Consider the following 16,291-nt stretch of genomic DNA (forward strand, 5'->3'; position numbering starts at 1 on the left):
TTTTCGGACGGGTGTTCTGGCCAGAATCGGAATAATACATTATTTTCCAGTTTGAGGACACTCTTTTCTCCCTTGTGATAGGGACTTTGGTACACTAAAGAAATTAGTTAGGAAGCATGATAGGGTTTATGTCCCAGAAGAATATCAGAACATGATATTGAAATGCAGAATCAGTAGAACAATTCAGTTAAAAAGAATCACTTATCACGATATTAAGGTGAGTGTCCCAATTGTTGACAGGGATCCAATAGTTGACAATTTGTTTTGTTAACGTGATATTAAGAATGGTATTTATGATAGGTTGATGTATGCGGCCTTATTTTAATCTCTAAAGTATGTACTTCCATGCAAAAAAAAATTTGGCAATATCGGTCACGATAGAAACTATTGGCGCGAAATTAGTTCCGAGTGTAAGTACCTTCATTGAACATCTCCTGATATTTAGCGTTTTGTTTAAGGTAAGTAACACGCAAAAATTATTTATTTCAATGTTATTGTGTTTGTTTCTATATTACCTACTGTATAGTAACAATTATAAGGCATATACATACATGTTTTTATTAACATTATAAACTAAAATCATGTTTGAGGTTAGAATAGGAGGGTTGTCAACTATTAGAACTGTTGCTTCCAGACAAGTTCCTATACTTGACAGTGGTGTCAACTAAAGGACCAATACCATTTTCGCGAACGTTTTATATTTTCAAGGTAAAACTAGTTGGTGAATGGTATAAGACAACATATGTTCAAATGAGTTATATAGGACAGACGGGTCCAATAATTGACATACCTGTCAACTATAAGAACATGTGACATGTCAACTTCAGGAAAATCAGACGCAATAAATTATTAAAAATAAATAAAACTGTACCTCATTTCGATTTTTTCGCTTATTTCAATCTTTTTCTCTTAGAATAATGCCGCGACAACACAAAAAATTAAAATTATATTCTCTTGAAGATTTACAAAATGCCATTGCGGCAGTAAAGCGTGGTTCATCAGTAAATGCTGCCAGTAAAAACTTTAACGTTCCTCGAACTACAATTAAATACAAACTAGAAGGAAAGTATGAGCTAGATTGCCGAATGGGCCCCGAAACAACACTTACAAAGGACGAAGAGGAAATTTTGGTAAAGTGGATATGTTCAGTTGCCGACGCCGGATTTCCTGTAACTAGACTCCAACTTTTGGATTCAGTTCAAATGTTAGTAGTATAGAAACGCCGATTCTAGATAGGAAGTTGCTCCACAGCTCCACATCCGCTCCACATGACGTCATCAACCCAATGTAAAAGGATAGGGAAGGGTACCAACCTATGGCTGTGGAGAAAACAAAAATAGGTTGGTATTGGAAAAGTAACTAGATCTGGTGACTTTTAAAAAAAGTAACGCGCCACCTAGTGGCTGGTAGTGGAACTAAACCACTACCAACCAGGTAGACTGCTACTTTTTTAAAAAGTCACCAGATCTTGTTTACATCGGGCGGATGACGTCACGGAGGAGCGGAGGAGCTTAGAACATGTAATTATATGTATGAAAATAATGGGGGTGGGGAAATGTGTAATAGAAGTTTCTAGAAGGATGATGCAATTCGCACGTCAGGTGTTATTGTTATCTAAAATGCAAATCAAGCAGTTTTTGTGTAATAGAAGTTTCTAGAAGGATGATGCAATTCGCACGCAGGTGTTATTGTTATCTAAAATGCAAATTAAGCAGTTTTTATTATTAAATCACCAAAGTTATGTAAAGTTCATTGAACCTCACCAACACTTGTTTCAACATGTTTAAACTTGTTTAAATTAAAATAAATATAATTTTTTAACGCAAGTATTCGTCAACATTCTTAATAGTAGTAAGTTTAAACTCATGAAATCATATCAATATATTCCATTAAGTAATAATTTATTTCAGATAAATTTTGCAAGCAAAATTCTCGAATTAATTTTAACTTATCCTTCGAAAATTTAGTGTTCATAATAAAATCAATGTAATCATTAAAATGCAAATTGTCTAATACTTTTAATTTGTATGAAATTAAAAATTCCTTAGATAAAATGTCTTGAACTTCCATCAAGGTTAATATAATCGGAATAAAAAAATTATTTTCAGGGTCCATATCTTCATATGTGATGCACACACAATTCTCAACGTCTGCAGTAACTCTAAGAATTCCATCCGCTAACGGTATAATTTGGTCAGAAAAGTTCATTTTAAAACGAATGATTTTAAATACATTAATCAATTGTTCCCAATCTTCACGTAGAAAAGAGAGTATATGTGATTTCGATTCTACATCATTCCAAGATTTAAAAATCAATTTCACACATGTTATAAAACCTCTCGCCACACTAATACCAACTTTTATGTTAAATCTATCGATCGAATATAAGGTTTCACCAATAAATTTATTTTCTTTCTCTATATCTTACAACCCTGTCATCTTTCAAGACTTGTCTTACACATTTCCTCTTCTCCCGTCAAATTGCGATCTTGTAATATTTTACTTCCTTTTCTTCTTTTCTACTTTCTTTCCTATGTTCCTTATTCACCTTCTTTCTTTTCTGCTTTGTTACTCTGTGCATTTCTTACACTTTTCTTCCCTCCTTTTTGTTGTTTGTTTTTATTTCTTCTTTTTTTTCTTTTTCGCTTTTGGTTAATTATGCGTGCCTTAATTACTTACTATTCTGCATATCTGGTGGTATCATTGTAATATAGTTTAGACTGGGTCGATTGGAAGATATCGTCTTTGGCGATAAATCGTTCCGTTTGTCAGAATTGAATTTATGATTTGTTTTCCACTGTCATTGTTATAATCATCTTTGCTTTTTTTTTTTTTTTTTTGTTACACTACCGCCGCTAATATAGGATAATTATAATAATGTACAATTTTCCTTTGTTCTTTTATGGCAATAAAGTTTGTTTGTGTTTGTTTATATCATCACGAAACTTCTTCCATTGTTTATTAATTGATACCCAGTAAGGGCTTTCAGAAATTTCACACCCAGTGTTAACATCCATATTTCATCAAATTTAGTTGTAAACTGAATACATTAATTTTTTAATTATATGATATATCTCACACCCCCACCCTCTCCCAATAAATTTTACAACTATTATAATAATAAAACTACAATCAATTTTTTATTTAAAAATTATTATATTTACAACTTAAATACAAGTAACATTATTGTGATTATATAAAAAATTTTGTAAAATTAATACATTGTTTTGTGAACATACTGCTGGAGAGCCGGTGTGGAACCAACATTGATTGTTGGATGAATTTAATTTAGTCTCATCCTCTTCCGCAAATTCTAACGCAATATCCGTTAGTATTAAATTGCTGTTACGTGTTTTCAAAAACTGCTTCTTTTGATTTCCCTTAACAAATATTTGATCGTAGGAGGAAATTAAGGTATCAATTACATTTAGACCTTAATGATTGATTTATCCACCCATCGCTATATAGCAACCTGTGATGGTTGCGTTCCAAATATCTCACTGATCTTCGATCTCGAACGTTTAACTGTTGGAATGGTATACTAGCTTTTAAGTGTAAATGTATTATGTAGTCGGTGGTGATATCCACAAGAGTAAATTCTTTAACTTCGAATTTAGAATTGATGTAAAACCCCTGAACGTCTACAACCGCGATTTTGAACTTCATATTGTAAACTAACATATGACCTCATGTGTAATTTAATTTATAATTACAGATACCTCCCCACTCAAAGATTTGTATGTATACATGGATTCTTGGAGTAGTATACAGTATGCTTTTGTATCAGGCGGAAAATCTTTACCGCTTTGAATTTCGATACGCACCTCACATGATGCGGATGGGGCAGCTTCTTCATCGCTATTCTTAGTGGTATCCACCACGAATAAGGATCTCTTTTTAAAGCTTGCGAAATCCATAATCGGTTGTTTTCGAGATGTTTCCCAAATATATGGTTGAAATTCGGTATACATTTTATAGAGTTCAACATAATTTTCTTTCGCAAACTCCAAATTCATCGACTCGAATGGATAGCAGTATGAGTTTAGATATACTTTAAGATCTATAATGTTCAAGTGATCGAAAAGTGTACAATCTGAATTCGGCTGATCCTTTCGATTGGTTTGGAATGCAACTATAACGTATTGAGGTCTACCTCTGTTAGTTGTTGACGTGACCGACCAAATCTCTTTATTTCCCTTTCTCATTGAAGGTAGCTCATAAAAAGACCACTTCCGAAACGGTACGGGAATGTTTGCGTTTTTATTTAAACCATCTAACAGCTTCATCTTTATAGATGGGCTTGGGTACACATGTTTCGCCAACAATGTAACCGTTTTTACAGTAAACTCTGCGGTGCTAGAATCGGCTTTTGATGTAGATTTATAACAATTGGAGTCAGTACGACTTCTAACAAATCTAAATTTGAAGCGACCTCTCATAACGTGATTATAGTCCCTAAATAATCCGAAAATATGACTTAATGGGATTTGAAACGTGAAATCCTTGTTCGCACTAACTGTAGGCAAATTTCCTTCGGGTGGCCATTTTAAACCAGCTATTTCTAAAGATTTGCATTCCACTTCGTTTTGTTGAAGTAGGGTTCGAATCAATGATGTTAAACCGGGTTCACGTACCCGTTCGATTTCAGTACCGTTATGCTCAAATGCGATATACTCAAATAGATATGTTGGTAAGTTGTGCGTTAGCTGGATAGTATCAGTTGGATCGTTTAATTTTTTTTTGTAATCTCCCTCAATACGTATATAACTTTCGAAGAACGAAAATAAAACATCTTCTTGGTTTAGTTCAATGGTGAATATATCGTTATTTTGAAAAGAATTTGTGGAAGGATGGTAACTATGCACTTCTTCTCTAGCGATCGAATTATCCACGATGGGTTCGCGGTATATATTTAACTTTTGTGTAGACATGATAACCCAACTGCTCGAGAAAACGTCTGTTGTCCGCTCGCAATGAAGTCTTTCTTTTAACTGATCTAGATGTTCTCTTTCCACCTGAGTTATAATGTTTTCTTTTGATAGATGAACGCTGTTGAGGATCGGTGGCTTTTAATTGGAACAACAGCCCCATTATGAAGTTCGTTTTAATTCTAATCTAATAACAATTTCTTCTCCACGAAAGTTTACCAATTTACCACGCTGATCAAGTAATCTTAGTGTAATGTTCGATATCGGACGATCGGTGTCCATTGGCAAATAAATGGGGTTCCTTGGCTCTATATTTATACTGAAACCAGGATCCACAGTTGGAGCGAATTCATATAGCGTGTGAGATAATTTGTTATTGTAATACGAGCCGGAAATTATATTACATTCCACTCGAACGGATGTCACACGTATTATATTTACCGGAAGATCTGATTTATGCTTTATCGATACATCTAGTTTACGATTGGAAAACCCCAATATAGAAGCTATCGTATTTGGTTGAGAGAAATCTATCTCAAAATAATCGCTTTTTATTTCACACTGCAAGGTGTTATTGTTAGCCTTGAGTGAAAAAAATTTTTCAGGATCATCAACCGTATTCAATCCGATACGACGTAAAATCTCTTTTTGTAAAAATTTCTCAATATCCGTTATTTCATATGCACCAGTAGGAATTTTGATTTCCTGTGGTAATGCCCCCTCGTCTATAGTTGATTGTCGGCTTTTATTAATGGGCAATTTTTCGGTAAAGTAAAATTTATCGTTTACTCCTTGTTCAATGTTTGGTATACTGTTATACGTATAGAATCCAATAAGACCAAGCGAGTAACTCGAGTTAGGGTCTAATTCTATAGGCGGATAATAGTCTTCGGAGATTTCGCTTTTTGTACTGACCAGTGTGAACGTCTGTGACATTTTCACTCAAATGAGTTATTTCTTATGTTAAGTAGGAAATTTATACATAATTGACCGCAGTTATACGGGTTATCCTTTTGAAAATTATCGTGGTTATACACAATTTGACATTTTTTAAAGTATTTTAAAAGTTCTTTAGGTGGTTTTAGATCTCCATAACTGTCGAAATATAACACCCTATTGCCAATTTTTTTATAGGCTACCCAATGGGTTCCGCTACCTCGGTGATCATCTAAATTTACAACAGCTGACTCATAATATTTAGGACCTTCTTTAGGCAATCCATTTCGCATATACACTCCGCGAAAATTTGGAATTTTAAGTGTTTTAGCGTATTTTATTATATCGAGATTTGTTAGAGGTCTATTAGGTAGCCTAGTTACAAGTTTTTTTGTTGCTTTTTACTTAAATATAAACCCAATCCTTTTTTATATTTTTTAATATAAAGTCCACTTCCGGTTTCGCCAATCGCGATAGCTTCCATCGCCTTATTGTGTCGTTCAGCTTCTTTCAACTTCTCTTTAGCCTCTTGACCACTCTTCACCGCGCGATACACACCAGCCGCGCTGCCTGATAACGCTCCGAGAGCTGATAGTCCGGCAAATATGGCTGGTAATATCGGTAGTATACCACCACTTGTAATAGGTAACGGGATTGTACGCGGAATTTTAACTTTTTTCTTTCCACCCGCGGATTTAACAGCTATACGAGCATTTTTCAAAGCTAATCTAGCCGCTTCCCGTAAATTATCTGTTGTTTTGGGTAAATCTTTAGCGATTTGCTTTACCAACACGATTTTAAATGCTATCGGTTTATTTTTTTTATCTTTTAATCTTTTAATTATTTTTTGTCCCTTATGACCCATTCCCAATTTTCGTTTCACTTTCATAGCGTTTGTAACTAACCAAGCTGATGCTTTTTCCCCCAATGTCGAATCTTTCGCTTTCACTCTCTCCCAAGCGTTTTCCTCCAAACGTCTATCGGCCATGCGACGTTGTTCTAAAGAATTATTGTCCGAATACGCTATATCGTGTTCTCTACAAGCCCGATCTAATGGATTTATTCCTTTATCACCTCTCGCCAAACGTTTCTTCAATTTTGTTCCTGGTCCACAAAATTGATAGCCTGGAACGTGTAACTCAACGGGTAGTTTATTGATAAGTGTATTAAGTATTCCGCTTCCCCCCGCCGTCGCAGATGTACTATCTCGAGTAAACAGCATACTCAACTGATGCGGTTTACGCTTTCACATCCCTTATATACCCGCACATGAAGATTAAAACTCATTTTAGTTTTATAATGCGTGTAGTGCAACACCCATCTCTCACAATGTCATTAACCGATCTCGATCGGTTAACGATGATGAAACCGATAACCAGTCGTAGGCATGGCGATCTCATACCGAACAGTATACGAGCAATAGTATGCGGTCCGAGCGGATGTGGGAAAACCAACTTGATGTTAAATCTCATTTTCGATAAAAATGGTTTAAATTTTGAAAATATTTATATATACTCAAAATCCTTACATCAACCGAAATATGAATTTTTAGAAATGATTATGAAACAGTTACCCGAAATAGGACTTTATAGATTCATCGATAATGATGCCGTTATAGATCCGTCTGAAGCTAAACAAAACTCAATTTTCATATTTGACGATGTAGCATGCGATAAACAGGATAAGATTCGATCATTTTTCTGTATGGGACGACATAATAATATTGATTCGTTCTACCTTACGCAAACCTATACGCGGATACCTAAACACCTAATACGAGACAATGCAAACGTCTTAATTCTATTCAAACAAGATGAGGTTAATTTAAAACATGTGTATGATGAACACGTTAACACCGACATGAAGTTTGATGTTTTCAAGGACGCTTGTAAACGGTGTTGGAATGATGATAAATATAACCCTATGATTATTATGAAAGATTTTGAAGTAAAGGATGGAAGGTATCGTATAGGAATGGATAAATTTATTTACCCGGACTAAATTATTGCATTGTTATCTGGTATTTGTGAGAGTAAGCATGTCACATAACGATGAAATGACTAAGCGTTCCATACGTGAGAGGGATAAAGCTATAATTAACATAACAAATACTATTAAGAAAAAATATTTAGCGCTTAAACTCGGTCGAGAAAACGATGACCGTCTTATCGCTAAACTACATCAGCCTTTAAGCGATTCATTAAAAGATATGACTAATAAATTAAGTGAAGTGAAACCTTCTTCTTCTGTACATTACCATCACCACTATCAACCTACTGATGATGTCGGTGTTGACGTTAAAACGAAATTTGATGAAACCGATTTTAAAACTCCGGCATTTAGGAAAAAATTAACTTTTCCTGAAAGTGATGATGAATTTAAAACGCCGCCGGATGCAAAACAAAAATTGAAGGCGGAGGATTTACCTATAGAAAATCTACCGAATCAAATTCGGGATTTATATTATACGTTTGGTAAAAGAGGAGAAATTGATGAGAGAATGGGTATACGTTATGATCCTGATGAAAACGATTGGATGATTGGATCGAAGACTGTCCAGTTTAAACCTTCTCATATTGTTCTCGGAGGCGAAAAACGCATACAAACCTCTACGGGGTTATATGAACTTATACAGTTAAAACGACCTACGAACTATACCGAAGAGGATCTACAACGTTACAAATCTGTTCTAGCGTGTACGGGTGCGCATAAGCGAAATTTTACGGGTCCTATAGTTGGAAATAAATCGTACAAGTATACTAAAATTATTAAACCTTTATTTACATTTAATAAGTCGGGGGGTGGATTAATACCCGGACGACATCTTGAAGTGAACTCGAAAATCGTTGAGTATAAATATTGGGATGATGTTAACGAATTGGTAGATCGATTGAAATTGTTGTACGCTTCACATGCGGCAGGAAACAATTCCCATATTAATGAAATCACATCCATTATAGAAGAACTGAAGGAGAGCGGCGTTATATCATAATAATAATAATAATAATTTATGCGTACCAATGAACGGTGGATCAAGCGTGAGTGGTGTGAGCATTGATAAGTTTGGTCGTACATTACGTTCTGCGCGGAATAAAGTATTGAATGATGAGAATTCAACTACATCTCAACGCCATATTGGATTCCCTTTAACCGTAGATGGAGATTATGATATCCAGGGGCGTAAACTATCTAACGTTCAACAACCGACGGATGAAAATGATTGTGCGATAAAAATTTATGTAGACGAAATATGTGAAACATTGAAAGCTACAATCTTAAACGAAATTAAGGTCATAATAGCGGACGTTCAAAGAATTATTGGAGATCATAGTAAACGTATACATCAGGTGTCAACAAAAATTGATATTAAAAACTCTACACTCTTACGCGACATTAAAAAAATGAACGCGGAAATCCTATTAAATGGTCAGCAAATTACAACTCTAACAAAATCATTCAACACTAATTTAAATGCATTTGATATACTCACAGAAAGAATCAAGTGTTCGTTAAGTGGTTAGGATTCGATTCATCCCATAACAGTTGGATACCGAAAGACAATATCGTTTAGGTTTAAATGTTTTTTTCTAAGTAAAACGTATATTTACTTTACATTATTGTCAACTTAAATATTAATAAATCCTATTATTTATTTAAAAACTTTTAATTTATTACATCCTTATAATTAATTAGCGTTTTAAATTTCTATTTATCCGTATTTCATTTACACCAATAATTCTATTGCTCAGCATTATTGTAACCATAATGTAATTTAACACTTCCACTGACGTGGTGCATTGAACTTTACTGAACCTCGACGATTTAATAAAAACTGCTTAGTTTGCATTTTTATCTAATATAAATACCTATTATTTCTAGAAACTTTTTACTTCACAGTCATCTGTGGTACTCGCAAAATCAGCAGTTTTAATAAGCGGTTGCTCTCGTTAAAGTTTATATTTGACACTGTCAATTTCAAATCTCTTTAAAGATGTTCGCGTGCGATAAGTGTCAAAAGTCGTTCACTGCCAAAAGGAACCTCGATCGGCACACGCGACTTTCGCATACTAATAACGTTAAGAACGAGTGTTCTTTATGCGATAAATCTTTTTCGAGATTCGATAGTTTTCAAAGACATAAAAGATTAGTGCATGGTTTAGAAGTTGGTCCTCAGCGTCAAGCGCCACCTCCAGCAATGGCAAATTATTCGAAAGTGAAATCCACCATCGATGTACCACCATCTACATCATCGGCGGTGAGGTCAATTTTGCAACCTTCTAAACGTCTTCCTCAATCGCTATCGGGTGATAATGGTTTAGAAGTTGGTCCTCAACGCCAAGCGCCACCTCCTGCAATGGCAAATTGTTCGAAAGCGAAACCCACCATCGATGTACCACCATCTACATCATCGACGTCGGCGGTAAGGTCAATTTTGCAACCTTCTAAACACCTTCCTCAACCGCTATCAGGTGATAATAGATCAAAGCTATGCGATTTGTGTGGAATTTCTTTCACAAATCATATGGCTTTGGAGTCACATCTCAGGATGAATCATACGATAGAGGTTGAGAAAGGTGTTGAGAAGATTGCAACTTGTTACAAAGATCGAGTTGCGTCTTATAAAATATCCGGAGATCGTGATGATGATGATGATGATATCTCCACATATCTTGCGCGTTCCCGAAATACTGTCGGAAATATTATCACATCTTACATGAACCTGAACGGCTCGGTGAAGGTGCAACTCGAGCTTTTATCCATTTTTATTAAAACAACAATTAATGAAAATGGAGATGAGACCGTTACCGCGTCCGAAAAGAATTTTAATACCAAATTCGAAGTAATTACACAATTCGCCGATTTTATTGAAACTTATGATGAGATGGTGGCAAGTATTAACCATCAAGCTGAAGAGTTTCAGGAGAGGGGGTCCGGTTGGGCCTTCTTCTCTATTTCATACCTTCTTCTAAACATCAACAAATTCCAACCTATACCCGGCTCGTCGTACATCCCGCTTCCTGAATCAATCGCTACCAAGAAAGCGTGCATCAACATCAAAAACTACGATGACAACGCTTGTTTAGCTTGGAGTCTCGTATCTCATCTGCGACCGGTTGAAAGTAATAGAAACTTAACATCATCGTACCCGCACTTTTCAACCGTATTAAATTTAAAAGATATAAACTTTCCCGTGCATTTAAAAGACATTCCTAAAATTGAACAATTAAATAATTTAAGTATAAATATTTATGAACTAGTTAAATCATCCAAAGAATACGTGGTGGAAGGGCCAATTTATTTTACAAAAAATCGACGGGATACCCATATAAATTTACTTTATTTATATGAAAATGGACACGGACATTACGTTTTAATTGTAAATCTATCACGTTTGATTTCTAAACAAGTATACAACCACGGTCATTCTGTACACCTTTGCGATGGTTGTTTAACACGCTTTTCCACACAAAAGTTGTTAAACGATCATCAACTGCATGATTGTAATCATATTAAAACCATTTTACCATCGAAAAATGTGCGCTCAAGGCCAAACTTTCTAGGTTCGTATACGCCTGAAAATATTTTACAATTTAATAATTATAAAAATACTCAAAACGTTCCCTTTGTTATATATGCGGATTTTGAATCGATTTTAAAGCCGGTAGAGTTTTGCGAACCTAGTACTTCAACATCTTTTACCGAAGCGATAGATATACACATGCCGTATAGCTTTGCTTATTATATCGTTTCAACATCCGATGTTAAATATTATAAATTCGAAACGTATACGGGCCTCGATTGTGGTAAACTTTTTGTTTCAAAATTAATCGAGGACGTTAAATTTATTTACAACGAATATTTAAAATGTATTAAACCAATGCTACCTCTAACCGCTGAGGAGGAATTGAAATTTAATTCGGCTTCGTTATGCCATATTTGTAAGTCACCGTTTGATGGTTTTAATCAGAATAAGGTTCACGACCATTGTCATATTACCGGCAGATTTAGAGGTGCCGCACATTCAACGTGTAACCTTAATTTCAAACTCCCTAATTTCATTCCGATATTTTTTCACAATTTTAGCGGGTATGATTCACACTTATTCGTAAAGGAATTAGCTGATATCGATTCGGAAGGTGGTATCGATGTTTTACCCAACAACAAGGAAAAATACATTAGCTTTAGTAAAAACGTTTTAGTTGATCGCGTTAAAAAACAGCACAAAGATGATTTTGAAAACGTCTACATGAAAATGCGCTTTGTAGATTCATTTAGGTTCATGGCATCCTCTCTCGATTCGCTCGCCAGCAATCTTGTGGACGATGACTTTATCCACGTTAAAAAATTTTTCATACGTCACGAACAGTTTAAATTGTTAACAAGAAAGGGTATTTTTCCTTATCAGTATATTGATTCTATTGATAGATTGGGTGAAACATCATTACCCTCTAAAGATGCTTTTATGAATAAGCTGAGCTTCGATGGTATAAGTGAAGATGAATACAATCATGCGCAAACCGTTTGGCGTACATTCGGGTGTCAAAATTTACGTGAGTATTCAGATCTATATCTAAAGACCGATGTACTTTTACTTGCAGACATCTTTGAAAAGTTTCGAGAGGTTTGTTTTAGTACTTATGGGTTAGACCCTGCCCATTATTATACAACGCCAGGTTTATCTTGGGATGCTATGCTTAAGTTCACGCAGATCAAACTCGAACTTTTAACAGATATAGATCAGGTACATTTCATTAAAAAGGGAATTCGCGGGGGCATCTCGTTTTGCGGTCATCGTCACGCTAAGGGAAATAATAAATATATGGCCGATGGTACTTTCAACACCGATTTACCTTCAAATTATTTAATGTATTGGGATGCAAATAACCTCTATGGATGGGCAATGTCTCAATATATGCCCGTTAATGAGTTTGTTTGGTTGGATGCGGCCCAAATTGGAAGTTTCGAATTTAGAAACGTATCCGATACCTCAGATTACGGGTATATATTGGACGTTGATATTGAATATCCGCGCGAATTACACGATTTGCATAACGACCTACCATTTCTAGCCGAAAATATATGCCCGCCAAACTCTAAAAGCGTAAGCGATAAAAGACTTATTCCAAATTTATTTAATAAGAAAAATTATGTAATTCATTATAGAAATTTAAACCATGCCGTCGCTCACGGTCTTATAGTTAGAAAAATTAATCGTATTTTATCTTTTAAACAATCAGCTTGGCTTAAACCTTACATCGACGTTAACACACATTTACGTCAAACTGCTAAGAATAGTTTTGAAAAGGACTTTTTTAAATTAATGAATAATGCGGTTTTCGGTAAAACTATGGAAAATGTAGATAAAAGGGTCGATGTGAGGTTAGTGACAAGTTGGGAAGATATACGTAAGAGAACGGGTAGACCAAAATTAGGGGCACGTAGTCTAATTGCTAAATTAAATTTTAAAAATATAAAAATTTTTACGGAAACATTTTCGGCTATTCAAATGGAACATCTGCATGTGGTTTACGATAAACCCTTATATGTAGGGTTTGCAGTTTTGGAAATTTCTAAATTACTTATGTACCAATTTTATTATGATTTTTTGAAACCTAAATTTGGTTCTGAAATTCAATTGTGCTACATGGATACCGACAGCTTCACTGTGTCCATTACCACAGATGATGTGTATGCATTCGTAAAAGATAATTTAGAACGCTTCGATACGTCAAATTATCTTCCGGATAATGAGTTTAGCATCCCACTACAAAATAAAGCGGTATTGGGGTTGATGAAAGATGAAAATTCAGGTAGAATCATGTCAGAATTTATTGGTTTACGTTCTAAATTGTACGCTAATAGGGTCTGTTCCGGCCGTATCACTAAAAAGGCTAAAGGTGTAAAGAAGGCTGTGGTTAAACGCAAAATTACCTTTGAACATTATTTGGAATGTTTAACGTCAAAAAGAGATATTTACATGAAACAATACTTGTTCAGAAGTCAAAAGCATAGCATATATACCATGCTACAAAATAAATTGGCTCTTTCATCACGTGATTCGAAACGTTATATTAATGATGATGGGGTGAGTACATTAGCGTGGGGTCACTATCGTATCAACACTCCATTATCATAAATAGTTTATATTTTTTGATTATATAATTGTAAAAAAAGGATTTCGATGGTTGAATTGCGAATCGCGTTTAAATGTAATTTTCTATTCCCTTTATGTTGTAAGTTCAATTCGGCCACTAAGGTATTTGTTAACGTTACTCCATCGAAATCCTTTTTATTATTTAAATTTTTGATGTAAATCCATTTTAGTTGTAAGTTAAATTCTGCTGTTATTTAGTTGACTTTTAAAAAATTATGTTTAATTGTAAATTTAAATCATATGTGCCTCAGTTACCTTTTAAAAATCGAAGTGTTCACATCGTGGTCATAATGTCTTGGACTGACTTTCGGCTTAAACTGAAGCAGTGTTTAAATACCGATTTCCCAGAAGAAATTACCCAGCTCGATTTGGTACTTGTAGACATACGAGACATCGATGGTGATAAAATAAATGATTCGCAATTTGTACAATTTTGTGAATTTGAAAATAACATATGGAGGGTTTATCGCAAGGGTGATATTCTGTATGTTGGTAGTGATGAAGTCTTTGAAGATCATCGAAAATTTAAAGATTTCCTAAAAGTTAACGGATACTTTCCTGATAATGAATCAGCTAAATTAATTATTGACGACCATATTAATGTTAATGATTTTGAATATATTAACGATTGTTATTACAATTATAACTATTAGCATGTGTATCGTAATGCAAATACTATATTTGTTAATTTTACCGATTGTTAAATTTTGTATATATTTAATTGTGTATAAACTTTCAAGATTGTATTTTAAAATGTTTCAATATATTTAAATTGGGTTAATTGGGAAAATTAAATTGTATTATTTTTAAACCATTTCCTTCTTTTATTTAAATGTATTTTTTTTTCACTTACATCATTTTTGTTAATGAAAACGCATTAAAAAATTTTATAATTTGTATTATTTTTTTTTACTTTCTTAATATTAATTATATATATGTATAGCATTTCATTTAGGTCAATTATTCCATTGCTCAGCATTGATTATAACTTGACACTCCCGCCGGCGAGGTGCATTGCACTTTACTTGGTGATGCGCCGCGCCGATTGTCGTAAGTTGACACTTCCGCCCCGGCGAGGAAAGCATTGTATCGCGTAACTCATAATCAGTTTTACTTTAGAAACCGAACGTGTCAAACGTAAACCGCGCGCAATGTCTCGTAGTCGTCTCTGTGTTTTTCTTTTTTTTTCGGTCTCTGTGAGTTTAAACCAAAGAAAAAATTTATTCGAAGTTGAGTTGGATTTACCCGTCAAACGTAAACCGCGCGCAATGCCTCATAGTCGTCTCTGTGTTTTTTTTTTCAGTCTTTGTGAGTTTAAACCAAAGAAAAAATTTATTCGAAGTTGAGTTGGATTTACCCCTTTTACCATATTTATTGTTAATGGAAAACGTCTTACGAGCTGCGCATGGTCGTCACCTTCCGTTGTGGTGGAGTTAGAAGCGGGCTTGCTTCTCAACGTTTCTTTTTTACCTACCGATCAAGAAATTTTTTGGAGTTACAAGATCAATGTATCGTGTATAATAATAAAGGATGGTGGTAAACCGAAGCCCGCTCATATAATTGAATTTGTAAAAAAAGTACCATAACATTAAGGTTTTTATTATTTTTTTGTAACTATTTATTATGTAATGTTTATTATTATAAAAATGTTTATTAATACTTTTATTGGGTTGATTGGGGGGGGGAATTAAATTGTGTTAAATTGTGTTATTATTATTTTCCGGAATATTCCCAAGTTCCTGCGCACGCGCATTCAAGAGTTGTGAGGCGCGCCTTTATGCGTTCAACGCGCCATCTTTCAGAAACGCCGATTCTAGACAGGAAGTTGTTGCTCCTCCGCTCCTCCGTGACGTCATCCGCCCGATGTAAAAGGATAGGGAGGGGTGCCAACCAAACGCTTGAGGGAAAAAATAGGTTGGTAACAAGATCTGGTGACTTTTTAAAAAAGTAGCAGTCTACCTGGTTGGTAGTGGTTTAGTTCCACTACCAGCCACTAGGTGGCGCGTTACTTTTTTTAAAAGTCACCAGATCTAGTTACTTTTCCAATACCAACCTATTTTTGTTTTCTCCACAGCCATAGGTTGGTACCCTTCCCTATCCTTTTACATTGGGTTGATGACGTCATGTGGAGCGGATGTGGAGCTGTGGAGCAACTTCCTATCTAGAATCGGCGTTTCTATACTACTAATGTTAATAAAAAAAATAAATAGGCCTAATAAATTTACCAAAAACCGACCAGGCAGAAAATGGTATAAATGCTTTTTGCGTCGGC

General features: G+C 34.8%; 2 protein-coding genes across 2 annotated transcripts; one reads left to right on the plus strand and one right to left on the minus strand.

Moving 5' to 3' along the window:
- Nucleotides 1-3,698: 3,698 nt before the first annotated feature.
- Nucleotides 3,699-4,931, minus strand: LOC139430171 (uncharacterized). Its single transcript, XM_071196831.1, has one exon. The coding sequence runs from the start codon at nucleotides 4,929-4,931 to the stop codon at nucleotides 3,699-3,701; it is 1,233 nt and encodes a 410-aa protein (XP_071052932.1).
- A 4,924-nt stretch (nucleotides 4,932-9,855) lies between these two features.
- LOC139430172 (uncharacterized) lies at nucleotides 9,856-14,001 on the plus strand. The gene has a single exon (XM_071196832.1). It carries the CDS (start codon nucleotides 9,856-9,858, stop codon nucleotides 13,999-14,001), a length of 4,146 nt encoding a protein of 1,381 aa, XP_071052933.1.
- Nucleotides 14,002-16,291: the final 2,290 nt, after the last annotated feature.

Source organism: Onthophagus taurus, chromosome 6 (genome assembly GCF_036711975.1).
Source record: "Onthophagus taurus isolate NC chromosome 6, IU_Otau_3.0, whole genome shotgun sequence".
Classification (NCBI taxonomy): Eukaryota; Metazoa; Arthropoda; class Insecta; order Coleoptera; family Scarabaeidae; genus Onthophagus; species Onthophagus taurus.

Bases quoted from the DNA above. Each gene is read 5' to 3' on its own strand.
- LOC139430171 (XM_071196831.1), bottom strand. From the start codon at position 4,931: ATGTCTACACAAAAGTTAAATATATACCGCGAACCCATCGTGGATAAT.
- LOC139430172 (XM_071196832.1), top strand. From the start codon at position 9,856: ATGTTCGCGTGCGATAAGTGTCAAAAGTCGTTCACTGCCAAAAGGAAC.